Below are 26,869 nucleotides of genomic sequence, written 5' to 3' on the forward strand. Positions count from 1 at the left end.
TGTTTGGGAGCTTTCATATGATTGCAAAATGATCACATCTTATATTTTTATTTATTTCCCTAACCATGTATACATTAATGTACTTTCATATCATATTTGAGAACAAAACTATTGTTTATAGTCTAATATTAATTTAGCATGTAACTTTTGTTAGTTAAATGTTATGATACCTAATATTGGACACACAAATACTTGCTTTAGCTAATTCATCTTAAATGCATATGAATTAAACAGTAGCATTATAACTATAATAAAATATGATGTAGAACTAGTAAATGTTTAAGGTATACTAGTTATGATTTGTAAATATTATAGCCAAGGCATCCTTGAAATAACTCCCAAAAACCAAAGATAATTTTGAAAACCTTTTCACATTTTGCACTTAATAAACTAATTTATAGATTATTGCTTTTATTTAAAATTAAAAAACAAATTCCAATTTTTCCCCAACCATTCTAACTAAACCTTAATAACCTTAATAAGTAGGCACTGCTTTAAAAATGACACAATCCACCAGTCATTTGGTAAGACTAGCATAATCATAAATTTCCCATCCATGCTTTTTCCAAAAATACTAACCCATATTGTTCTCCCTGGACCTGTTGTAGGGATGACTAATCCAACTGCTGAGGTCTCCCTTTATGTGTTTGATGGAACACTTGGCTTGCTGGACTACAGCTGTGTGTTTATGTGCAGTGCACACCTGCAGGGCCTGACAAATAGCTGCAGTATGCAGAGGATACAAAATTACCCTGGCAGTGCTGCAAATAAGGAAGTTTCTGTTTTGAAGTCCATATGTGTGTGTGCCTGAGATGCCAGCTGGTGTATTTATGTTGCATGCACAGATGTAAAACTGCCAACTGATTTTATACCAAATAAAGTCTAATCTTTTTATATGTACTTTGGTTCAAAGTTATGAAGTGGTACATAAGAATGTTCTCACGACTGAGGTCTTTAAAATAAAAGGTGCTATTAAAACATGAACTCATGATACAACTAGGAAAGAGGATAGTGACATAGATGGTATTTTATAACTATCTTTTCGTGGAAGAACGATATTATTACTATATCATTCAATATATAAATAAAGGCTTGATTTATTACAATCATTAATGATATATATCCTCTTTTGCGGCTAGAGTGTCAGGTCTGTGTTTAATCCAATTTATGAATACTGAAATGTGAAAGCCAAATTTATATGGTTACTTAATTGAAGGATTTGGCTTTTCTATTTTTTTTCAGTATACTTAATTTTAACAAGTTGAAATGACAGTGCATTTTGGGTGGCATTTTGACTAATGCACTTCAATTTGTTCTGAAAGAAATAACTGTATTTACAAAGATAGTATTTTCCAAAACTGGAAATTTAAACACCAACTTAAAAATAGTAGAAAAGCCCCTTTATTCCAAAGAACCTTTGAAAGAGGCAGTTTTTTGTTTTATGTCCCCTCTAACCAAATGAAGAAACCCATTTTACTTAATGTATCCACTTTAAATAAGAATAATGATTTGATAATTGTAAAATTGATCTTCAAATTAATACTTGCAAGTTACACTTCTCATATTTGTTACTTAACTGCAGACTTATTTTAGAATTCTTTTTGATAATGTTTGATATAGTAGTCATTTTTTCAAGAATTATCATAGCTTTTGAATTTTTAAAAAGTTAATTTCTAGTATTAATAGGCATTTCTTAGTTTAACTGTTTTCAAAAGTATTGACTTTTTTACTATGTTTTAAATACGTGTACATATTAAGAATTTTTAGACATTGCATAAGGAGAAACCATTATCTGAGTGGTTATGTTTGTTTTAGCTTTACCTACAATTTTTTAATGATTTGTACTGGTTTATAAATATTTGAAAATGGAGAGAAGGGGTTCAAAGGCTTATCCAAAATCATAGTGATTTTAATTAGGAAAATTTAATGATGGTATAAATTAGTGCTATCCAATTTTGCATTTGAAACATGCTAAATGTGTGCTTCACATATGTACATCTAAATGTATTAATTGATTCTTCTTCTGGCATTGATGTAAGTTATAAGTTTGTTCTGACTTTGTATTTGTAGCATTGCCTTATCACAGTTTATTATTTGATTATATTTGTGCTAATTATTAATTTTCATTGTTATTGGTAACATCAAACTTGTAAATATTTTAAATAATGTCTATTTTTATTAAGTAGCACCTTTCTTTTTCTTTAATAGTAGGCATTATTTCCTCATAAAAGGATGTTTATTTGCTATTATTTTGGCATAATTTACTTGAAATTTTATTATCATCTGATTGCAACAAATGTGGGAAAGCCTTGAACTTTTAGCACTGTTCCTAGCCTTAAAAGTATGAATTTGATTGGTTCAGCCTTCTCAATTCATGAACACAGCCTGATTTGGAATAGATTTTATATAATGAGTTAGAAAGGTGGAATAGAATCCACATCTCTTAATGACTAACTTGAGGGGTAGAATGCTTCTGGCAAATGTGTGATTAAGCACACATCAGAAGTACATCAAGAGACCAGAAAATTCCCAAAAAAGTCAGAGCACAAAGGCAGCATAGTAGAATTGAATGAGCTCTTCATCAGGAGACAGACTCACAGTTGTGTGACATTAGGCTCGTTTCCTGGAGCTTTAGTTTAGTTTTTCCACCAAAGAAAAGGAATCATAATTTTAGTTTAATAAGTTGATTTGAGTTTTAATAAGATAATAGACATAAAACTTTCTAGGTTTAGAATGTGGACCATGTAGTAGGTATTCAATAAATGTTGACTGTAGTATTTTTTTATAGCAGTAGTAGTAGTAGCAGTTTGAAATAAATTAATGACATAGGAAATAGATACTATACAAGTAAAGTTATTACAAAAGAGTAGAAACAGGAATTGTTGCCTTCTTTTTTAAAAAAAGTCAAAGAATATTTTAAGGAAAAGTGCAAACCTCAAATTTTTACAGCTACAAGACAGAACCTTTTATTACTCATTTGAGAGATTATGTTCCATACATTACTTGGTTATTTAGTGCCAGGGCCAACTTCTTTTTAGTAGGGTATCACTTCAAACACTGCTGCCGCCACTGCAGGTTGCAAGCACATGATTGAAGGCTTCTAGTTCTCAGCTCATGCCCAGATGTCTTTCAATAACGATAGCCAGTAATTTCTTCAAATTGCTCACTTTATCAGCAGCACATGTCATCAATCCTGAAGTGGTTGCTCAAGTCAAACTGCAGAATCTTTAGCTTACAGACGCAGCTGCAAACAGGTGAACAGGCAGAAAGTAATTTGTGCAGCTTGGTGGCTGTCAGACGAAAGACAGACAATCTGTGTTTAAAACAGATTGCAGGCCCTGTATGGGCCAGACAAAAGGGATTTCTCCAACTGCAAATAATTCCAAGGTTAACATATTTTCCTTTCTGCCATTAGGTGATTTGTTAAAATTGGAAACAATGAACATTATAAATCTACACAGAAACTGGAGACAAGATGAAAGAGAAAATCAGATCACTAAATAGGTTTACATTTGTCTTTCCAAAGAAGTACAACTGGCATTCATAAAAGCGATTTTCTCACAAATTAAGCCAAGTTATAAAATAATTCTTTGAAACTTACAAGATTATAAATGTTTCAAGTTGCATTAAGAATTACTGATATTAAGAAACAATGAAGCCTGAACCATTACAGTCTTTATAATAAATACTTTGTTTTTTGGAGTTAATTTGTGAATATTATAATTTGCTTTTCTCAAATATTATTTAGTATTTCCCTTGAAGTTTTATTAATGTACATTTTAAAAGTAACGTATGCCAGGTACATCACACTTTTCTGCACATAAGGATCTGTCACGGTTATAGCACAAAAATTCTTATGGAGAAAATAATTTTTGATGACTTACTCATTTAAAAAAGTTATCCTCACATTTTATTTTCCTGGGAGTTACTGGAACCTGACATCTTAGTCTATGTATGGTATAGTCACATTTTAGAAGATTGCTCCTCAGTGCATTAAGAATGTTCATCATGCCCTGGCTGGTATGACTCAGTTGGTTGGAGTCTTCTCCTGTACATCTAGCTTGTGGGTTTGATCACTGGTCAGGGTAAGAATAGGAGGCAATTGATCAATGTTTCTCACATCAATATTTCGCTCTCTGTTTCTTGCTTTCTCGCTCTCTGTCTCCCTTTAGTCAATAAACATATCCTCCGATGAGGATTTAAAAAAATATTTTTATTGGTTTCAGGGAGGAAGGGAAAGGGAGAGAGAGAGAGAAACATCAATGATGAGAGAGAATCATGGATCGGCTGCCTCCTGCACACCCGACACTGGGGATGGAGCCAGCAACCTGGGCACGTGCCCTGATCGGGAATGGGGAATTGAACTGTAACCTCCTGATTCATCGGTTGATGCTCAACCACTGAACCATGCCAGCCAGGCTTGTCTGTAATCTTTAAATTGATAGACTGTGATATGAGATTCTAAATCAGCAGCATATTATTTGTCAATATCAGTCCATATGAGTGCATACTCACTAAAATAAACAGGAATCAGGACTATATTACGTTAGCTTTATGGGTACTTCATCATGGAAGATTGCTGGAGAAGACATGCACAGACATGCTTATATATTTAAAATATGTGTACATGTAAAAAAATAAAATATATGTACGTGTGTGTAGCACATGAGAAGTGAAAGATTAATCCTTCATTGTAATTATCCACTGGAGCTCATGTTTGTCATATAGAGAACAACCATAAATGAATGTGACTGATTTATTTTCTCTCATTCTTTAGGTGTCGTGTGTTTCTCTCGTGTTTCACAATCACTTTAATGTTGTAATTGTTTTTACTGGGTAATTTGTCTTTGTTACACAGTGTGTAAGAACACAGTCTTCAGTGTCAAACTGAGATTCAAGTCCCAGTTTGGTCATATTGTGTGACCTTGCCTTGGACAAGTTAACCTCTCAGGTCCTCAGTTTTTCAGTGATGATATTGCTGTTTATCTAACTATGGTGTTTTTGTGATATTTCAGGAAAAATAATATGTATAAAGCATTGTGCTGATGTCTTGCACATATGTAAAGCTTCAGTAAATAAACCTTAGCTATTTTCTTTCAGAATCTAAACATCTGAGGAGAGGTCATATGTTTTTCTTGCTTCTAGCTGCTACCTAAGCATTTGTCACCAAGCCCTGAACACTGTAAGGACTCGGTGATTAATCAGAATGAATTTATAATTGGTTCTCTAAATTTCAGAGTCTACTTTGCTGATACTCTTTAGCAATAACAATCCTTCTTTGCCAAATACCTTGACTTTAGAAACTAGAAATTCTGATTTATATTTTAAGTAGACAAAATGAAGGGATATGAGTATTTTAATTTTCTTATTTCAGTTTACTTAACACAAAGAAATTATTTTTGATTATAATTATTTTTCAGATATCATTGATTTTTCAGCTTTATTGAGGTATAATTTACAAAAATTATACATATTGTGTGTAGATTGTGAAATGATTAGTTAACACATTCATCATGCATTTTTATATATATTTGGTGAGAACATTTAAATTCTATTCTTAGCAAATTTCAGTTACGCAATATAGTGTTATCAACTAATGTTATACATTAGATCCTCAGACCTTGTTCATATTATAGCTGACAATTTGTACTTTTATACCAACTTCTGTTCATCCCACCCTTGGAAACCATTTTTTCCTACTCTGTTTTTGAGTTTGATTTTTTTTTAAGATTTCACATGGAAGTGATACCACATAGTATTTATCTTTTTCTATCTGGCTTAAGTCACGTAGTTAAATGCTCTCAGGGTCTATCCATGTTGTCACAAACAGCAGGATTTCCTTCTTTCTTGTGGCTGAATGATAATCCATTGCTTGTGTGCACTTGTGTGTGTAATAACTCTGAATATCTCAACACTTAATAAAGTTAATTTTGCATACTTGGGCCTAAGTAAATGTTCAATAATTGATGCTAGCTATTAGCCTTAGATTATTGGATGAAAGTAACAGCAAGGGGCAGCATGATACTTTGGCCTTGCAAGCTGTCATTTATTTTTCACTTACTCATCTATAATATTATAGTCTGTTAAAATAGATATAGTATTTTACAGTATTACTGAGCCATAATTTATAAATATGGCAAATCTAATTTTTTATTTAATTTCCTTCAGTCTTTATTACTTTTTATCAGTTGTACTTAAATTTTAGATCTATCTCAGTTACAAAAATATCATACCACATTTTTATCATCACTATTTGTAAAATTCGCCTTCATCACTGTTTCATGAAATTTTGTCAATGGCTAGAATACTTATGCCTTGAAAATATTTCAGGGTCTGGCAGATATAAGGTTGATCAAATTTTATTGGTAGTTTGGACCTACTTCTAGTCCCTCTAAAGGGTGAAAATTAGTTTAGCTTTTTGCTAGTGTGGTTGCAATAATTTTTCAATTGTGGGTTGCTCAGGAGAGAAACAGACGAAGGCATTTCATCTAGGCTTCTGTTTTATTCCCTTAGAACAGTGGTTCTCAACCTTTCTAATGCCGCGACCCTTTAATACAGTTCCTCATGTTGTGGTGACCCCCAACCATAAAATTATTTTCGTTGCTACTTCATAAGTGTAATTTTGCTACTGTTAATGAATCGTAATGTAAATATCTGTGTCTTCCGATGGTCTTAGGCGACCCTGCTAGCGGTTCTCAACCTGTAGGTTTCGACCCACAGGTTGAGAACCGCTGCTGTAGAGCCTAAGACCATCGGAAAACACATATATTTACATTACGATTCATTAACAGTAGCAAAATTACAGTTATGAAGTAGCAACGAACATAATTTTATGGTTGGGGTCATCGCAACATGAGGAACTGTATTAAAGGGTCGCGGCATTAGAAAGGTTGAGAACCACTGCCTTAGAATGATGTGTTCAACTGGTTTTCAACTATTAATGCACAAGTTTTGTTCAAGAATTGTGTGTTTGAATTTGTATTCCAAATATAGTTCGTACACATACATATGTTACATGTTTATTAAGAAAATTAGATCACCATCTTAAAAAGATTTTTTTCATTTAAGTGGTTGAATAAAATGAGTATGTTATTTAGGGCAGGGGAAAAAAATAAGGCACTCAGGCAGGTTGCTGACTGCAGTCCAAATGGCTGATCAGAGAGTCTTTATATGCATTGGTAATGTGTTGTGCAATATAAGCTGAAATATATTACACAAGGGAGGAAAACGGAATAGGTTACATACGCTGTTCCTAAGTGCAATGAATATAAAACTCCATTACTCACTTTAGGCAGGTGCTTTTTATATGAGGCTTTAAAGAAATATAAAACTGCTGGTGAAATGATTGGTTTGTACAGACACCACTTAGCTTCTAGTGTTTTGACCAGATAAAGAGGCCAAAAGTATTCTTGCAAACATTTCTTGAATGATTCAGGGATTGAAGGTTAATATTCTCTTGGTGTAATAACCTGTCAGTATAAGTATTGTATAGTATATGAAACTTGTCTCTGACTTACTTTGAAAAATTATTTTCAGGGACACAGGAATAATTTTTAGTTTTCCTTCAGTAATGATAAATACCACTTTTGGAATGTAAAATAACTCTTTAGGACAGCTTTGCGATTAGTTGAACATTATGAAGAATTAAAAAGTATATTAGTCCATAAAGATTTACAGTGTTCCCACCTACATGTACAAGTGCTTATATTTCTCTTCCTTTCAACTCTTAGGACAGCACCTGCTGTAGTTTAAACACTGAACATTCTTCCACAAATGAATTTTCATAAACATGAAATAAAAGGAAGATTGAAAGAGTAATAAATAGATATTGTTCAAATTTGTTTTATGTCTTAAATATGTGAGCCAATGGGTTTTCTTTTTAGATTGATTGCTTTCTTTCTCTTTCTTTCTGTGTTATTGAGGTGGAATTCACATAACATACAATTAACAATTTTAAAGTGTATAATTCAGTGCTATTTAGTCTATTTACAATGTGGTGTAACTGCCAACTCTTTCTGGTTTGAAAACCTTTTTATCACTCCATAAAAACGCCCCATACCCTTTAAATAATCACTCCCCATCCCCTCCTTTGCCCCATCCCCTAATAACTGCTAAGCTGCTTTCTGTTTCTGTATGGATTTGCCTATTCTGAACATGCCATATAAAAACAATCATGTAATAGGTGATGTTTTGGGATTGGCTCTTTTTCTCTCAGCACAGTTCTCTGGAGACCTCTCTTAAGTTGTTGTGTGTATTAATAGTTTACTTTTATTGCTTTTGTTTTTAAGTCAAGGAACCTGGCTTTGTCCTGGATTCTGAGGATTTTTCTCCTGTTTTATTTCCCCCTGAATGTTTGTAGTTTTACATTTATATTTAAGTCCATGATGTATTTTTTTAAATAAGATGTTAGACCTAGGTTAAAGTTTTTTGGTTTGGTTTTTTTTGGCCTATGGATATCCACCTATTGCAGCATTATTTGTTGAAAAGGCTATCTTTCATTGAATTGCATTTGTAGCTTCGTCAAAAATTATTTGTTATATCTGAGTGTCTTTATCTGGGTTCTCCATTCTGTCCCCCAAGTATCATATAGTCTTCATTACTGTAGCTGTATAAGAAATCTTGAAATTAGGTGAACTAATTTCTCTGACTTCCATTTTTTTTTGGAATTGTTTTTAGTGATTCTAATTCCTTTGTCTTTTCATAAAATAATTTAGAAAAACTGTTTATAATTACACAAAATCTTTACTGTGTTTTTTTCCAATCTATGAACACTGTATGTCTCTTCATTATGTAGATCATCATCTATTTCTTTCATCAGCATTTTATAGTTTTCAGCATGTAAGTCCTCTGCATGTTTTGTTAATTTTACTCCCATCACATTTTTTTCAGTGATTATAAATGATACTGTATTTTTAATTTTTCTGTACACATATATTTATTACTAGTATGTAGAAATACCCTGATTTTTCTATTTCAATTTTTTTTTTTTCTAGAAGCTGCTCTACTTGGGTATTTTTTCCCATCTTGTCTTCTAGCTCACTGATGTGGTCCTCTGCTTCTTCTAGTCTACTCTTGATGCTTTCTATTGAGTTCTTTACAGCAGCGATGTCATTTTTCATTTCTTCTTGGTTCTTCTTCATTTCCTTTTGGTTCTTACTCATATTGTCGAATTTGTCTTCCATTCTTTTCAGCCACCTTATGACCATTTCTCTGAATTCTTTCTCTGGAAGGTTGCTTGCCTCCATTTCGTTTACTTCCTTTTCTGGTGATGCCTGCTTTTCTTTCATAGGCGGGCTGTGTCTTTGTCTCTCCATGGTCTCTCTTCTCCGAATATCTGGTTATGTAGTTCTCTCTCTCCTTATCGCAGGCGAAATCTGACCTTTCCGTGGTGGAGTGTAGAGCTCCTCTGAATTCGCGTGTTTGCACCAATTGGGGACGGTGTTCTGGGGCTCGCAGCTGTTCGGTGGGTGCCGCAGTTGTGGATTTTCAGGCATCCAATAAGCTCCACTTTCCCTTTCAAGATGGTGCAGACTCCGCGTCTGAACCCGTAGCTCCAGGGGACCCAGCCGCAGTGGTGGCTGCCCGGTCAGGGGAACCCCGTCTAGCAGTCCCCCACCTTTTCCTGGAGTTTAGCTGTCCCTTAACTTGCCAACAAACACTCCTCGTGCGATCCTCAGCTGCTCTTTCTTTCTGCTCCGGGACAAGGCTCGGAACACGTCTGTCTATTCCGCCGCCATTTTTTTCCGCCGATGATTTTTTATTTCTATATTATGTCTTGCAACCTTACTAAACTCACTTATTTCTAGAAATTATTTTTTCAAGATTCCTTAAGCTTCATACATGGTTATATCAATTGTATGGAGGGATAGGGTTCCCCTCCTTCCTTTTCTATCTCTTTATCTCTTATTTCTCTTTCTTGTCTTATTGCACTGGCCAGAACTTCCAGCATTATGTTGAGTAATAGCAGTGTGAGCTGACATCCTTGGTTTTTTTCCAGTCTTTAGTGTGAAACATTCAGTCTTTCACCATTAAGTAGTTTTATATATTTGCAGACATCCTTTCTCCTGATAAGGGTATTACTCTCTATTTTTATTTCCTTGAATATGTCATGAATAGGGGTTGAATGCTGTCAAATGTGTTTTCTGCATCGAGAGATATCATGATTTTTCTTCTTTAGTCTGTTAATATGGTGAATTACATTGAAATTCCAATATTGAACTAAACATCCATCCCTTGAAAAAAACTCCACTTGGTCATATGAATAAACATTATTCATATTTATATTTATACAAATAAACTCATTGCTAAATTTCATTTTCTAATATTTTGTTAAGTGTTTTCACATGTTTATTGATGAGGAAAATTTGTATGTAGCTTTCCTTTTGTGTAATGCCTTTGTTTTGGAATGAGGGTAGCTTCATAAAATGAAATGGGAAATGTTGCCTTCTTTTCTGTGTCCTGGGAAAGACTGTGTATAAGGGATGTTAATTTTTCTTTAAAGATTTGGTCTGATTTTTTAAATATATATTTTTATTGATTTCAGAGAGGAAGGGAGAGGGAGGAAGGAAGGGGAGAAGGGGGGGAGAGAGAGAGAGAGGGAGAGAGAGAGAGAGAGAGAAAGAGAGAGAGAGAGACAGACATCAATGATGAGAGAGAAACATTGATAGGCTGCCTCCTGCACGCTCCACACTGGGAATTGAGCATGCAACCTGGGCACCTGGGCATGTGCCTTGACTGGGAATCCAACCATATCCTCCTGGTTCATAGGTCGACATACAACCACTGAACCACACCAGTTGGGCTGGTCTGATTCTTTATCTGTTCCTGGAGATGTACTTTTGGGAGTGTCTTTAAATTGATTTATTGATCCATATCATCAAAGTTGTCAAATTCATTTTGCAGAATTATTTATGGTATTTCCTTATTAGTATTTGATGCCCGCCTGGTCTGTAGTAATGCAACATTTCAATCCTGATAGTGGCAATTTATGGCTTCTCTCTTTTTTCTTTGTTAGCCTTCATAGAAGCTTGTCAACTTTGATTGAAAAAAGTTTTAATAAATTTCGTTGATTTCTGCTAGCTTTATTATATCCTTACTCTGATTGCTTTGGGTTTACTGTGCTCTTCTTTCTGTGCTTTTGAGGTGAGAACCTAGATATTAACTGGAGACTTTTACTTTTCGAATGTTGCACTTTAGTGCTATATAATTTGCTCTCTGCACAGCTTTAGTTGTGTTCTACAAATTTGCTGTGTTGTGTTTTCATTCAGTTCACTGTGTTTTTTATTTTCCTTGAGAATTTCTTTTTGACTTGTGTAATATTTTGATGTGTTTAATTTCCAAGTATTTGGAGATATTCCTATTATCTTTTTCTTACTGATTTCTTGTTCTTCCTTCTTGTTGGCTACTTAAATATTATTTTGAATTCCATGTTGTTTATGTGTAGTTATTTTAAGTGTATCTTGTGAAGATTTTTAGTACTTATTTTAGGTTTACATTTCATAAACCTTACTTGTTACAGTCTACTGATATTATCATTTTTCCAGTTCAAGTGATCTATAGAAACAATATGTTTCTTTACCCTCCCTGTTTATAATTGTCGTAAATATTTCATCTATGTATATTTAGAGCCACATCAGACATTCTTACTATTTTTGGTTCAAGATGAATCATAGTTTAGAAAACTCGGGAAAAAGAAAAGTCTATCATATTTATCCTATGTTGGCCTATTGTTTTCTTTCTTTTCCCCGCCTAATATTGCAAAATTCCTTGTTTTATCCTTTCTGTTTAGGGAACTTAACTTTAGCTATTTTTTAAGTGTAGATCTGCTACCTAAAAGTTCATTCCTTTTAGACTAGCAGTTTCAAACCTGAAAGTTTCACTAAGTTTAAATACTTTAAAAAATTACATATTTTCTTAGTTTTCCTTCATGTGAGAATGTCTGGTTTTCCTTTTCAATCCTGAAGGATATTGTCAGCAGTTGTAAAATGTTGTGCCACTCCCTACTGGACTTTATGGTTTCCAATGAAAAATTTGCTGTCAAATTGTTTTTCTTCTGTAGGTAAGTTGTCATTTTTTCTTTTGCTTTTTTGAAGATTTCTTTCTTGGTTTTTAGTTTTCAGAAGGTTGTCTTTAATGTATTTTTATTTCTTTTGAGTCCTTTGCTTGGGGTTAGCTCAACTTCTTAATCTTCAAGTTTATGTCTGCCAAATTTGGGAAGTTTTTTATCTTTATTTCTTCATATACTCTTTCAGCCTCCCTTCCCTCCCCCACTCCTTTCTACTCTCCTTGGGGACTCTGATGACATGAATGTTAAATCTTCTGTGCCCTGGCTAGGTAGCTTGGTTGGTTAGAGTGTCGTCCAGATATATCAAGGTTGCGGGTTCAGTCCCCAGTCAGGGCACAGACAAGAAGCATCCAATGAATGCATAAGTAAGTGGAACAGGAAATGGTTCTCTCTGGCTCTCTCATTCTCTCCTCCCCCTCTCTCCTCTAAAATTAATAAATAAAAATTTAAAACTATTTTTTGTATAGTCAGACAGGTCCCTGAGATTCTGTCATTTCTCTATAGTTGAATAATTTCTAGTGTTCTATTTTCCAGTTTAGTAATTTTTTCCTTTGTCTTCTCCATTCTTGTATTGAACCCATCCATTTAGTTTCTTTTTTCTTTTATTGCATTTTCTAATTCTAAGATATCTGTTTAGTTCCTTTTTATGGCATCTTTGTTATCTTCTTCCTATTCCCCTCCCTCTTCTTCTCTTACTATAGCTTCCTATTTCTTTGCTAAATCTATTTTCTTTTGTTTCAAGCATGCTTGTAATTGCCTCTTTTCAAACATCTTTATGATGGTTATTTAAAATTCTTTGTCAGATAGTTCTATCTTTGCCATATCAGTGGTATCTATTAATTGTCCTTTTTATTCAGTTTGGGATCTTGATTTTGGTATGATAAGTTGTTTTGATTGAAACCCTAGACATTTTGGATATTATTTTCTGAGACTCTGGATCTTACTTAAACTTTCTGTTTTATCTGGCTTCATCTGACAATGCTTTAATAGGGGAAAGGGGACATGCATGCACCCTTGTTACTGCCAGGTGTGGTTAGAAGTCCAGGTTTTCCACTTATCTTCCATTGGTATCCAAGAGCCAGGGGGGAGGTCTGTCCCTTTAATTTCTGACCCAGGGTGGGAATTATGACTCTCATTTTGACCACCATTGATACCTCCCTGTATTTTAGTGTTTGGATTGCATCGTTACAGGTCCCCATGAGGTATTTGCTGACACCAGGGTGATGTTGGTGAGGGACTGATTATTGCTGTGGGTTGGTGGAAAATCCTGACTCTTCACTAGGTCTCCTTTGATACCATGCCAGCTGGAAGGCTGAGGTATGCCTCCTGTTGCCAGGTCAGATTAGAACTCCAGGTTTCCTATTCAGCCTTTTTGTATACTACCCAGTGGGGTGTTGGAGTGCCTTGTTTGAGCATGTTGAAGGTGGAAGTCTAGACTTCTCATTGAACTTTGTTGATGTTGGTGAGGGTGGGACCACAGGTTTTCCTGTGTTGTTTGGCTAGAATAGAATTTATTGTCTAAAAATGTTCTCCCTTGCTGGGATGCCCCTTCAGGTCCTTGGGCTAGGGAGAAATAGCTTTTGTGGGACTCCGTATGTCTGTACCTGTAGGCCTTTCTAGGGTTGCTAGCTTCTTCAGTTTTAAGTCTGGGATATACACATTGCAGACCAGTAGTTTATTACTAGCTTTACCCAATAAGTTTCTATTGAACGAGTATAAAAAACATTTTACATAAATGTTAAAGGCACGCTTTAAAATTAAATACCCATTGCATTTTGAAGTTATTTATTACATGTTCTTACAAGCTAATATCTTTTTTTTGAATTTTTTTCTTTATTGATTAAGGTATTACATATGTGTCCTTATTCCCTCATTGCCCCCCACCCCCATCCCCCATACACACATGCCCTCACCCCCCTTGGTGCCTGTGTCAATTGGTTAGGCCTATATGCATGCATACAAGTCCTTTGGTTGATCTCTTTTTAAAGAATTCTCATGATTGGACACAAGCCTTAAAACAGAAAATACAAGAATTCTTGTGATCTATCGACAATGTGGTAGCAAAAACAAACCTTGACACCTCAGCACTGTGTCTTTGTTTCAGTCCTGAAGACCCTAACTTGTCTGCCTTCTTCTTTCTGCCTTTCAGTGTCTTCTTATTTTTTGTTTATATATAACTAGAGGCCTGGTGCACGAAATTCGTGCATGGGGGCGGGGGTGTCCCTCAGCCCAGCCTGCACCCTCTCCAATCTGGGACCCCTACCTGGATCAGGCCTAAATGGGCAGTCAGACATTCCTCTCACAATCCAGGACTGCTGGCTCCCAGCAGCTTGCCTGCCTGCCTTCATGATTGCCCCTAACCGCTTCTGCCTGCCAGCCTGATCACCCCCTAACCACTCCCCTGCCAGCCTGATTGATGCCTAACTGCTCCCCTGCCAGCCTGTTTGCCCCTAACTTCCCTCCCCTGCAGGCATGGTCGCCCCTAACTGCCCTCCCCTGCAGGCCTGGTCACCCTAACTGCTCTCCCCTGCAGGCCTGGGTCCCCCCAACTGCCCTCCCCTGCAGGCTTGATCGCCCCCAACTGCCCTCCCTTGCAGGCCTGATCCCTCCTAACTGCCTTCCACTGCTGATCTGATCGCCCACAACTGCCCTCCCTTGCAGGCCTGGTCCCTCCCAACTGCCCTCCCCTGCTGGCCATCTTGTGGTGGCCATCTTGTGTCCACATTGGGGCAGTCATCTTTGACCACATGGAGGCAGCCATCTTGTGTGTTGGAGTGATGGTCAGTTTGCATATTATTCTTTTGTTAGATAGGATTAGATAGGATAGAGGCCTGGTAAATGAGTGGGGGCCAGCTGGTTTGCCCTGAAGGGTGTCCCGGATCAGGGTGGGGGTTCCCTTGGGGTGTAGGGCGGCCTGGGCGAGGGGCCTATGGTGGTTTGCAGGCTGGCCATGCTCCCCGGCGACCCAAGCAGAGGCCCTGGTATCTGGGATTTATTTATCTTCTATAATTGAAACTTTGTAGCCTTGAGCAGAGGCCTGGGCCTGCCAGGGCAGGCGGAATGCTTGGCTTCCTCCATTGCTGGGGAAACCCAAGCCTCCAGCTCTCTCCGTGGCTGTATCCATTTTGGTTGGGTTAATTTGCATACTCCTGATTGGCTAGTGAGCGTGGCTTGTGGGTGTAGCGGAGGTACGGTCAATTTGCATATTACTCTTTTACTAGGTAGGATGTTGGGTTTTTAGTTGTTATTAGCATGAGAAATATGGAAAAGTCTTCTTTGTTTTCTGGAAGTGGAACTAGTTTATTTCTATAATGAATTAAGAAAAATTGTCTTTTAAAATTTTTTTAAAATTTCTTTTTGATTAGAATAAGGGTGAATAATGTGACCTGGAGTAGTCTTCTGTTTGTTAATGCTAACCATACATAGGTAACATACACACGCGCGTGCACACACATGCAGACACACACACGTGCGTCTGTGTGCGTGTATATATGTTGCATATAAACATATATACATACATAGCTTAACCATACTGAAGACATGACATCTTTCTCTGAATTTGGCAGTAGTAACAGCATTTGTTCTTTAGGGATATGATCTGTCCTGATTTGTAAATAATTTAGAGCTTAATTTATGTATAGCTTGCATTACCATTTCGAGTCTTACTCTTCTTGCATATATCTTTTATTATTTAAAATTTTGTTTTAAAAATTAAAGTTATTGGGGTGACTCTGGTCAAATACCATGAGGTATTTGCTGCCACCAACAAATATATATGTTTGAAGTATACATTTTTTACGATACATGGTCTGTATATTGCAATTGTGCCCACCACCCAAAGTCAAATAAGAGAGAGATTATTTTATTTTTATATTTGGATTATTTATTGAAAAAGGTTAGTGTTATTTATAAATTTATATATATTGAACTCTTTTTATCCTCTTTCATTTTATTTATAAGTTTCTCTATATATATGTGTGTGTGTGTGTATACATATATATACACACACACATATATATATCAAAATTAGTAGGGCTTTTTTTGTTTTTGTTGCCTTCTGATTCTACCTATAGTGGTTATAGAGCATTATTTGTCTTTTATTTTTAATGTGAATTTTTGTTCTATGATGGTATTTAAGTCTCCAAACTTAGTAAGTTAATTTTTAGAGTATGTATGAAGTTTTACAAAAATGCTTTTTCTGCATTAATGAAAATTTCTATATACTAAAAGTTTCTAATATTTCTCCATGTGTAGTTTTCACATAGTTGTGACAATATTGCATATAGCATTTTATGTTTCATTGTTTGATTTGACATCTATAATAATAAAAGCATAATATGCAAATCAATCAAATGACCGAATAGCAGAACGACCGTCTGGATGACCTTCCGGACGACCACGCTATGACACACAATGGTGCTAGGTCAGCCAAGGCGAGTGCGATGCAATTAGTCGGGGGGGGGGGGGGTCCCACCATCGCCCCATGAGCACCCTGCAGAGGGAGGCCCAGGCTAGTGGCCAGTGGGGCGATCAATGGGAGGGGGCGCGAAAGGAGGGGGTGTGGCGGTGGATGCAAGCTGCGCTAGGCCAAGGTGGGTGTGCTGGGGGGGCAGGGCCGGCTGCTGGCAGTTGGAGGGAAGCCCGTGTCCCGGGTACCAGCAGCCAGAGGGAATTTCATGCATCGGGCCTCTAGTTTGTTAATAAATACATTTTGTGTACTTCTACATAAACAGCAAGTAACAGGTACCCCTCTCTTCTTGTGATGGTTAAAGTGTTTTCTGATATTTGCTGATGTAATTTATATTGCTATAAGCATTTTTCTTTTTATTTATTTTTTCTAGTTAATTTCCTAGGACTGAATAACTGAGTGATGGATAATAAACTTTAAAAAATAACATATAATATGTATTGATTTCCCAAATTATTCCATGAATATGTAATATGACTTTAGGTAATGACTGTTTTAATAAAGCCTCAACAACATTAAATAATATAGATTGTACATGTTTCACTTTTCCTTTCATTCACTTTACTTTAGTTATAGCAAATTTGAACTTTTGTCATATATCCTTTATTACTTGCATTTCTTTTTATGTGAGTTTGCTTTTGTATTCTTTACCATTCACTGATTCATGTATTTATTGAACAAATATCTAAATGCTTTATTAAGTGATTCATTAAGCTCTGAGTGTATTTATCAACAAAATTTTGAAAGTTTCTATAAATTACACCTTTGATTTCTCCCTGTGAATATTTCTTTATACCATTAAAATAGAAACATGTTATAGTGTCAAGAAGGCCACAGTGACTTTCACTTATAACAGTTACTGTCCCCAACAGGTTTTGTGCATTAGGCAGTCCGTGATCTTACCCATTATTATTACCTTTAGGAAACGAAACTTGGTGGTATATGGCCCTTTGAGTGATTGGTGTCTACACCAGCCACCTGCTTGCTATCCTGGTTGTGACATTGTGTTTAGGCGGTGACAGTATTCCATGATTGTGAAACATTCTTCCTAGTTTTCTTTGAGCTCACCCCTTGGTCATAGTTTAGGTAGTATTTTCTTCAGACTCCCCAGACGAGTCAGTCCCTTTCTTCTTTATGTCTCCATAGCACTCTGTACTTTTTGGCATTTTTCACAGTCAAGTAGGTACGTACTTGTGTAGTTATTGATTTAATGACCAATGTTACTTCTCTCAGTAGATTATGAATTTCTTGAGAGGAAAGCCTGAATTGTTCTTCCTAACCCCACAACCCCAGACTGAGCTTGGTGTACAGTATTACACAGCAAATACCTAAGTGTTAAGTAAATGAAGAAGTAAGGCAATGAATGCGACATGTGAGTCCAAGTTTGTGCATGCATGAGGAACCAACAGTAGATGGTCATGCATCGTTAGGTAAAGGCAAAAACTTGCGTCCTTATCAATGATCACCCTCCACAGTGAGAAACAGTCCAGAGTTATATGCAGTGACCCAAGTAGCAAGATTGAATCTTGGTTGCACGCAGCCAGAGTTCTTACAGTAAAAGTATAGCATGTCAGAGTCAAGGTTTCGTGGTGGTCAGATAATTAGCTTGACAGTTTTACTTTGTGGTGGGAGTCAGATTGCCCTATGGCAGAATATGAATTAAACTGTGGAAGGAAGAATGATCTTGTCCTGTGCTGAGTGATTGAATGTTGCATTTATTTTTATTTTGGTGTGCCCTTTATCAACTCCCTCGATACACACTCATGCACGTATGGGCGCGCGCGCGCACACCCCTTCCCCCCACACACACATGATTTTCCTTAAATTTAAAGATAGTTTTGCCCTTTACTATGATCTCTTTTACTTTGCCAACTATTCATTTAACATCCTTATTCATGTTAAAAAAATTCTTAACCACAAGGTGTTTTAAAATAGATGCTAGGCTTCCTGTGTGTGGTAATTTTAAATGATCTCATTTCATTTTGCCCTAATGCCTACGTAGTTGTTTTATTTTTAATTCAGTAACCAAAAGTGATGGCATCCTCTCTCCTTTCCCCACTTTGGCTATCAGAATACTTAGTTTAATATAATATGACTTTTACATAGTTTGGATATTTCCACTGTGGTTATTACTGAGAATTTAGTTTCATTTATTTCTTTCCCATATGTTATGAAATTACCTAATCCAAGAAGCAGGCACTTTTTTCCTAAGCATTTTATTTGTATATCTTATCCGAAGTGTTATTTTTTCAAAGTTTATGTATGTGGATAATACTAAATGATACTCATTAGTAATTGGGTGTTATGTTTTATTTCAACTAAAAACTTTATAGGAAAAATATCTAATGTTACATCACTTTGTTGTTTGCATCACAAAGAAAATTACCATTCTTTATACCTAGTATTATAGCTCTAGAAGCTAGGGAGAGATCTAAAAGGTTTCAGAAGTTATTCTTACAATATCAAAATTAATAGTTATTCCTTAAATTGTTTTCATCTTTCACTAAAGTCATTCACTGACTTTACTTAATTCATATTTTTTTTACCATATGTGCAAAAACGTAAGTACTTTATTTAGTGCGTGCAAGTTTTTTTTTTTTTTTGCCTTTAAAAAATACCGTATATGAAAAGATTTTTCCCTTCACAGCCACTTTTTTTTTTATATCACATTATGTAGTGTTTAATTTCCTTCCTCTGTTGCTAATCTCTGGATTCCAGAGTAAAGGCTTATCTTTATCATAATCAAATCTAGCCACTCCTTTTTTTTAGATGAGGAAACTGAGCTACAGAGGTTTTAAATACAAATTTAAAAGCTATTTGATGGCAGAGTTTATACTGAATAAAGGTCTAGTGATTAGTGTATCGTTCAGTAAATTCCCTCATTACTTCTTAATGTATGTAAATTGAAATTCCCTAATACAAGGTTGTATTGTTTGTAGTAATAGTACCAATAATGAGAATGTACTAGCTAACATTTACTGAATGCTTACATGCCAGATGCTTTCTTAAGGATTATTACTCTGTAAGGTAGGTAGTGATTTGTACTCACTTTCAAGGAAGCTAACACAGTATTAAGTACATGTTGGGGTTCATAATGTGTATAATATCTCTGCATACTCTGCAGTGTTTTATCTAAAAAATAAATGCTTGTTGTTTCCTCCTCTATCATGAATGAAATCATAGGGAGCAGAAAATTCATTTATTAGCTACAGTTACTTACTGAAGAAACATATACATAGCATGGCATGACTTCTGTGCCTGGCAGTGTGGCATGAAAACCTTTCCTCTACAAACACCCGTGGTGCATAGTATATAACATTTAATTCTAAGTGGCTTGTTGAACCTTCAAGAAAGGGGAGAAGATGTCTGAAACAAGGAGGAAACTACAAACAAGAGTGGTAAGCAGGCACTTACACTTTGACTATCCTAATGGGCTGTAGCAACCTCAGTTATCAATAGGCTTGGCTTTTAATCACCAAGAAGGGTGTGGGGACAAGAAGTGTGGAATTGGGATATGGTATTCGGATTCTCTAAGCTCTTATCTTTTAAGGACCCTTCTTCTCTCTCTAAAATCAATAAAAACGTATTTTAAAAAAAGAAGTAATAAACTCGGTACTAGAATGTATGGATTTAAACCAAGGTATCTCTTTGCTCATTCTGTCCATATGAAGCTGAGTCTAGTTGTCTAATATTTATTTGCTATTGTTGATGTTAAAAAAAAAGTAAAGAGAGAAGCAGATCTGTAGATACATGTTGGTCAGTAAATGCTTGTTGGTTCTCTTTCTGCTAGTAATTATAGCAGTATGCACAGGGATTGCTGAGGTGCAAGTGTGGGTGGAACAGTGGGAAGTAAGACTTCGTGTTTTGTTCCTTGTGAATATTTAAAGATTAATTCTGTCACCTAGATATCACTGTGAGCTACACTTTTGAAATTACTTTTTATTTCATGCTATTTAATTATAGTTCAATGGTTATATTTTATATTCTGTTGATAATATTAGGTTTTTTTTTTTTTTAACCCTGATAATTTGGCTTAACTCAATCCTAGAATGTCACTGCATTTACTTTTTCATGTTAAAAACAATGAAATCATTATTATAAACAACGTTAACGAAACAATCACTACCTTTATAAAGTTTGTTGTGTTCTATTTGCCTTGCCCGAGGAGGATATTTTTCCATTGACTTTTGGGGGGAGTGGGAGGGAGGGAGGAAGTGGAGAGAGTGAGAGACAGACAGACAGACATCTATGTGAGAGAAACACATCAATTGGATCCATTTGTTGTCTCTCGCACTGCCCAAAACTCTAACCACTGAACAACACTGGCCAAGGCTTTATTGTATTTTAAAAAATAATTTACCTCTTCCTTCTTTCAGAAACCTTTATGATTGGTTCACTGTCTTATTATTTTTGTGTATCTAGTGTGTGTTCTGCTTGCTCGAGTGTCCTAAATGACCTTTTGTTTCATTTTATTAAATTACTGGAGGCCCGGTGCACGAAATTCATGCACTCGCCGGGGAGGGGGTCCCTCAGCCTGGCCTGTGCCCTCTTGCAGTCCGGGAGCCCTCGGGGGATGTCCTACTGCTGTGGAGGCAGGAGAGGCTCCTGCCACTGCCACTGCGCTCGCCAGCCGTGAGCCTGGCTTCTGGCTGAGCGGCACTCCCCCTGTGGAAGCACACTGACCACCGGGACAGCTCCTGCATTGAGCATCTGCCCCCTGGTGGTCAGTGCTCATCATAGCAAGCGGTTGAGTACTCTTAGCATATCATTAGCATATTACGTTTTGATTGGTTGAACGGACGACTGGATGACCAGACACATAGCATATTAGGCTTTTATTATATACGACAGTGGTCGGCAAACTGTAGCTCGCGAGCCGCATGTGGCTCGCAAGCCGCAGTTTGCCGACCACTGATACAAGATAATAAGGCTTGTAACAAAAAGAGCAGTCCTCTAGGCCCTTATCATCATCGTTGTTTTTTTTTTAGAGGCAGTTATTTTTCGTTTACTCTTTGATATTTGCCTCTAAATAAAATCCATATATACTTTTTGATTATTTTTACTAACTGATTTTTTGTGGGTAATCATTTATTAGTATCTCTGTTTTGTTTTTCTTGAATTTGCCACTTTTCAGAGAGAAATCCTTCTGGTTCCTTTCTGGAATTTATGTGACCGGTACTCAGAGTTCTTAGGACTAAAAGAAAAAGAGTTCTCATCCCATGCATATGCTCTATATAGATTTTTAGACAATCCCCCTTTTTAGCATGGTCCCTTTGGTCCAAAATTCTTCTGGTTTAACCTCTCCAGAGTGAACCCTTCAGTCTCTTACCTGGATGAATGTGGGTTCTTACTTGCACGTCTGCATGAGGTAAGAGAAAGGCTCTGTAGTCATTGGATAGACTCTCAGTCACTCCTCATCTTTTTGGCCTCATCTGCATTCTTGTCCTCTAAACTGCCTGGTTCCTTTAATTCTCTTTCCAGGGCTTATTGCAGATCTACATGCTTCTTACTTTAATTACCCATGGCCACTTTTCTTTGTTCTACTAAATTATTTTTGCTACTTGTTCATCAAATACCCATCTTCCAAAATTTTGCGTTTAGCTCTTGCCTCTTCTAAAGCTGCACATTCAGCTCTTGTCTTATTTTCATTTCTTTGGTGGTTTAGGGACCTAATTCTTTTTAAATAGTATTTTGGGGGTGGTCAAGGAGGGAACTGACATGTGGTTTGAATCCTTAATCTTTTATGTCCACACAGGTATACAGGTGATTGTCATCAGTTCATCTTTTAACTTATAGCTAATAATTACAGGAGGATAATTTTAAAGCAGTTCACAACAAAATTGAGGGAAAGTACAGAAATTTTCCATATATCTTCTGCCCCCACTCCTGCATAGCTTCCCCCAGTATCAGCAACCCCCACAGAATGGTACATTTGTTAGAATTGATGAACCTACATTGACACATCATAATCACCCAAAGTCCATTGTTTACATCACCAAGATTATTTTTTACTAGCATCTTTTCTCCATTGTTGAAGTCTATATAGATATAACTATAATATTTTTTAAAAATCTAGGCTTGTGGCATTAAAAACAAAGTATAAAAAGGCTTTTCTTAAAGAGAAATTATGCATAATTAAAAATATCTGAGAAATGTAGTGAACATAAAATGTGAACTAAGTTCTTGATAGTTTTAGTCTAAACCAAGATGCTTTTGTGTAGGTATATGAGAATATGAGATTTTAATAAGAAGAGGTTTTAGGCATCTTCTTACACATAACATGTATTAAATATTTAAAAAGACCTACCAGTTTTGATTCATGGTAGTGTCCTAAACTTTAGTAAACTGTTAAAGCCGCAGTTGTATAAAATAATTTGAAAACAAATTTATATTAGCCTATTTATATTGTTTTGCTTTTGCATTTTCCAGAAACTAATTCATTTTTTTGTTTCGGTTCGGAACACCATCAGGAACCCTTGAGAGTATATTTCAGAAGATCTCCTCTGCTGAGCACTATCTTGGTTGTTTATATTTTTTGAAAAATTAGCACAAAACAAGAGTCTAACTGTGCAGACTTCAGAGCTAGGGGAGGGTATTATTCCATTTTGTATCCTTCTCATTGTCTAACATAATGATTGGAGTAAATTACCCACTGATTATAACTTCCTGCAACTGCAGATGATGTGCAATATGTAGGGTAGCTCAGCTTCCTTTCTTATAAGGACAGATGTGATCCAGGCCTTGCCACTTTCCTTATTTCTCTAAGTCTTGGTTTTTCCCATATGTAAATGGAACAGTAATAATTACTATTCCATTTTTCGGGGAAGGGAATGATGAATAAATAAATTAGGCATAGTGAATGCATTTAGTAAGTACTCAACGAATGTTAGGTGCCATAATAACTATTACTACTGCTACTACTGTTACTGCTATGTTTATATAAATATTGTTGACATCACTTAATTTTCTGAGATACTGCTGCTTAAGTTTTTTGTTAATAAGGTTTTAAAAATGTGATAAAACCAGAAAAGTGCATAAATACACAACATTTTAGAAACCTGTTCTGAGGATAATAGATATCACTTCAAATGGAAACAACACAGGTGGTGAATATTGGAAAATAACAACCAATCAGTACATGTTTCTATAATAGCCAAATAGAAATTAGTAAATTAATAGTTGCTGCTGAAGTAGGGGTTAGTATGTGAGAAGGTATTTCTTAACCTGTTGTCTTTTAACCATTTTCAAATCAAATAGTGTATTAATTAAACTGCAGATTCCTGGGCCCCATCTTAAGATTCTTGGAGGATCATGGGGCTTATTGAACACACTAAAGTTTGAGAAAAAAGATTTCAAAATCATATATATATATATATATATATATATATATATATATGTGTGTATATATATATATATATGAAAGCCTTAGTGACTGAACAACCAGAACGATCTGTCGCTATGACGCATGCTGACCACTAGGGGGCAGACGCTCAACACAGGAGCTGCCCCCGGTGGTCACTGCCTCCCATAGTTGGAGTGTTGCTCAGCTGAGACCCGTCATGCCGGCCCCCAGCCTGGCGGCAGCCACTCACTCCCTCAGTAGTCCTACAGGTCCAATCTCCGGAGAACAGGCCAGGCACCAACAGACCAGTGCTGCCGGCCTCCTGGAAGTTGGCCTCGGGCAACACAGCCACTTCCCCTCCCTAGATGCTCCTCAAGGAAAAAACAATATAAAAGCAACCACCAGCTGGCTCTTGACAACTGGCGCGAATGTCAGCAGGATGGACCCGGATCCCTGACTGGCAGGGGCATCCCACTGCCCGCCTTGAGTGCCGACAGCATCCTGTTCCTCAAACACCCCCCCCCCCCGGAACCCACCATGCATGAATTCGTGCACTGGGCCTCCAGTGTTTAATATATTTACCATAGAAATTTTATTGTTTTCTTAATTATTCATAGTAGTTCTGCTTAAATGGGTTTCAAATATGAAGGATAGTATACATTTGATCAAAATGTGAAATAGGGAAAATAAGGGAAATTATGTTGGTAGATGTTTGCGAATATCGGCAAAATGATTGGTAAAGTCTTCTGTGATGGGATCAAGTTGTACTGAAACACTTTCACTAACTATAGGACTTTGAGTAAAAATTACTTAAACCCTCTATTCTCTTGAATAGCAATCTGAAAAGGAGGGTAATAGACATTTTTATAATGGGCCTGTTATGAGGATGAAATGAGATAACGTACATGACAAATAAGTCCTCAGGAAATGTTAGTTGATTAGAGTTCTTCATCAGTAGCATTATCGTTATGGTGGTCTGCAATATTGTCAGAATAATGTGCTTGAAGTGTCTCTGCCTGATTAATTTCACCTACCCTTCAGGGCCAAAATGAGTTTCTCCCATTTGAATTGTTTTCTCTATCATTTACTTCATGGTAATTATTCCCTTCTGTGCTTTTATGCCCTTTAGCAAGTAGCACATAGTAGAGATGTTAATATTCACTTCTTTGGTTAATTGATATAGAATACTTTTTCCTTTATGTACATTTCGTATGTTAATTTTGTTTATAAGCTATTGCATTTTAACTTCGGAGCTGTTTCAAGCTATTTTGTTTCTCTTTCCTTACCCTACCTGACCAAGATAATTTGAAGCGGTCTGTTTACTCTGGAAGTTTCCTGTTTAAATTAAATGTCTCTGCCTAAATGAAACTAAATTCATAAGTTAAATTTGTTTCAAAACTGAAAATCTTACCTATATTCTAAAGCCAAATATGATTTTTAACATCTTCTGTTTATTAAACAAATACTTGCTTAAACTATTTACTTTATTTCTTGAGCATGACTAATCAAGAACTGACTATGTGAATATAGTTATGAGAGTTTAGACCATTTTTAAAAAAATTGCATCATTTAACCTCCTAAACACTAAACTATGAAACCTACTGCAAATACTGTATGAACATCTGAGGTAGATAATTAAAGTATAATTAAGTTTAAATGCCTTAGTGAAGGAGTATAAAAATTATTTAAATTCAATCGGCTAGTACATTTGCAGTTTTCTTTTATTAGGTGTGAAATCTAAGAATCCCCTGCCAACTCTTGAGGGCTCAATCCAGAATGTTGAATTGAAGTACTGCAGCACATCATTGGTCAAATGTGCCTCTGGGACCGTGGGATCAATAAAAATTTGTGCCAAAGCCCCAGGTATGTGCAGCTGGACCGTGTAAAACTTTATTGCCTGTATAGGAGAATTGGCCTTACATTTTACAAGGAGCGTTACTGAAACAAGAATTTACTCATTGTTCCTATGAATCAGAGGTTTTAAATTTTTTTTATTTTACCTAAAATTTTTTATTAATTGTGCCAGGATGATACTTGTTAACTTAAATTAAGTTTTATTTAAGGAAAAAGTTTTAAGAATGGTTATAAGGGAGAAAAAGGAAAGTTTATTCTTATACTTTTGGGAAAAATAGTAGGTACAGATATATATGACATTAAAATTAAATTAAAATGTTGTTAGTATAATAAAATTAATTAGAAAATCCAGTTGTTTTTCAATTTAAGGTTGTAATTGACTTCTCTTTCCTACCAGTACTTTACTTCATAATATTTCCCTTAAATTATTTGTCATTTAATTTTTTTCAGTACAAGCTAAATTTGTAGGTAAGTTTAAAGATAAGGTACAGATTCCATTGAATATTTGAAGCATTGTATGTTCAAGTTGTTTTCTTTTATAAGCTTTTCTAAACATGTTTTACACTGATTAGCTAATTATGAAAATGTATTTTTTAAAGAATTAAACATGCTTTTAATTTTATAATTTTTAATATAACTACATGTACACCTAAAATTACCAAATATAGTTGAAATGTTATAATGTTAGTATATTTTAAGATAAGCATCCTCAAGCTACTCCTATATTTTATTTTATAAGATTTTTTTTTCATTAATGTTTCTATTCAGGTGAGAGTGGAAAAGAGAAATTGATTCCGTTGCTTCAAGGTCCTTCTGACACTAAAGACCTTCATAGCAGCAAGTGGCTCAATGAGAGTAGGAAGCCGGAATCTCTCTTAGCTCCAGATTTGATAGCCTTCACAGTGCAAGTTCCCCAGTACATGGACTACTGCCACAACTCTGGTGAGTAAAACTTACCTTTATTCTTTTAGTCTGCCTTTTTTTTTTTCTTTTAGTAAGGCTTTTAAAATTAGACTTAAACAAAAAAAAAACATTTTGTGTCCATTGTACTCTCTGCAGTTGTGCTCTTTAAAAATGCAAATGAAGTATTTTTGTATCATCTTTGATAAATAATGTGTATGAGCATTAATGATTTTATTTT

General features: G+C 35.7%; 1 protein-coding gene across 4 annotated transcripts in view; it reads left to right on the plus strand.

Annotated features, from left to right (window-relative positions):
* The window catches only part of VPS13B (vacuolar protein sorting 13 homolog B), a 635,560-nt gene that overhangs the window by 132,325 nt on the left and 476,366 nt on the right, over nucleotides 1-26,869 (plus strand). For all 4 annotated transcript variants that reach the window (XR_013959339.1, XM_080646974.1, XM_080646975.1 and 1 more), the window contains exons 18-19: nucleotides 25,603-25,737; nucleotides 26,497-26,670. Coding sequence is in view for 3 of the 4 variants with exons in the window: in XM_080646974.1 (XP_080503100.1) it covers nucleotides 25,603-25,737; nucleotides 26,497-26,670 (309 nt within the window). In the remaining variant the exon portion in view is untranslated. The remainder of the gene's footprint in view (nucleotides 1-25,602; nucleotides 25,738-26,496; nucleotides 26,671-26,869) is intronic.

The sequence above is a fragment of the Plecotus auritus genome (assembly GCF_963455305.1).
Source record: "Plecotus auritus genome assembly, chromosome: 11".
Lineage (NCBI taxonomy): Eukaryota > Metazoa > Chordata > Mammalia > Chiroptera > Vespertilionidae > Plecotus > Plecotus auritus.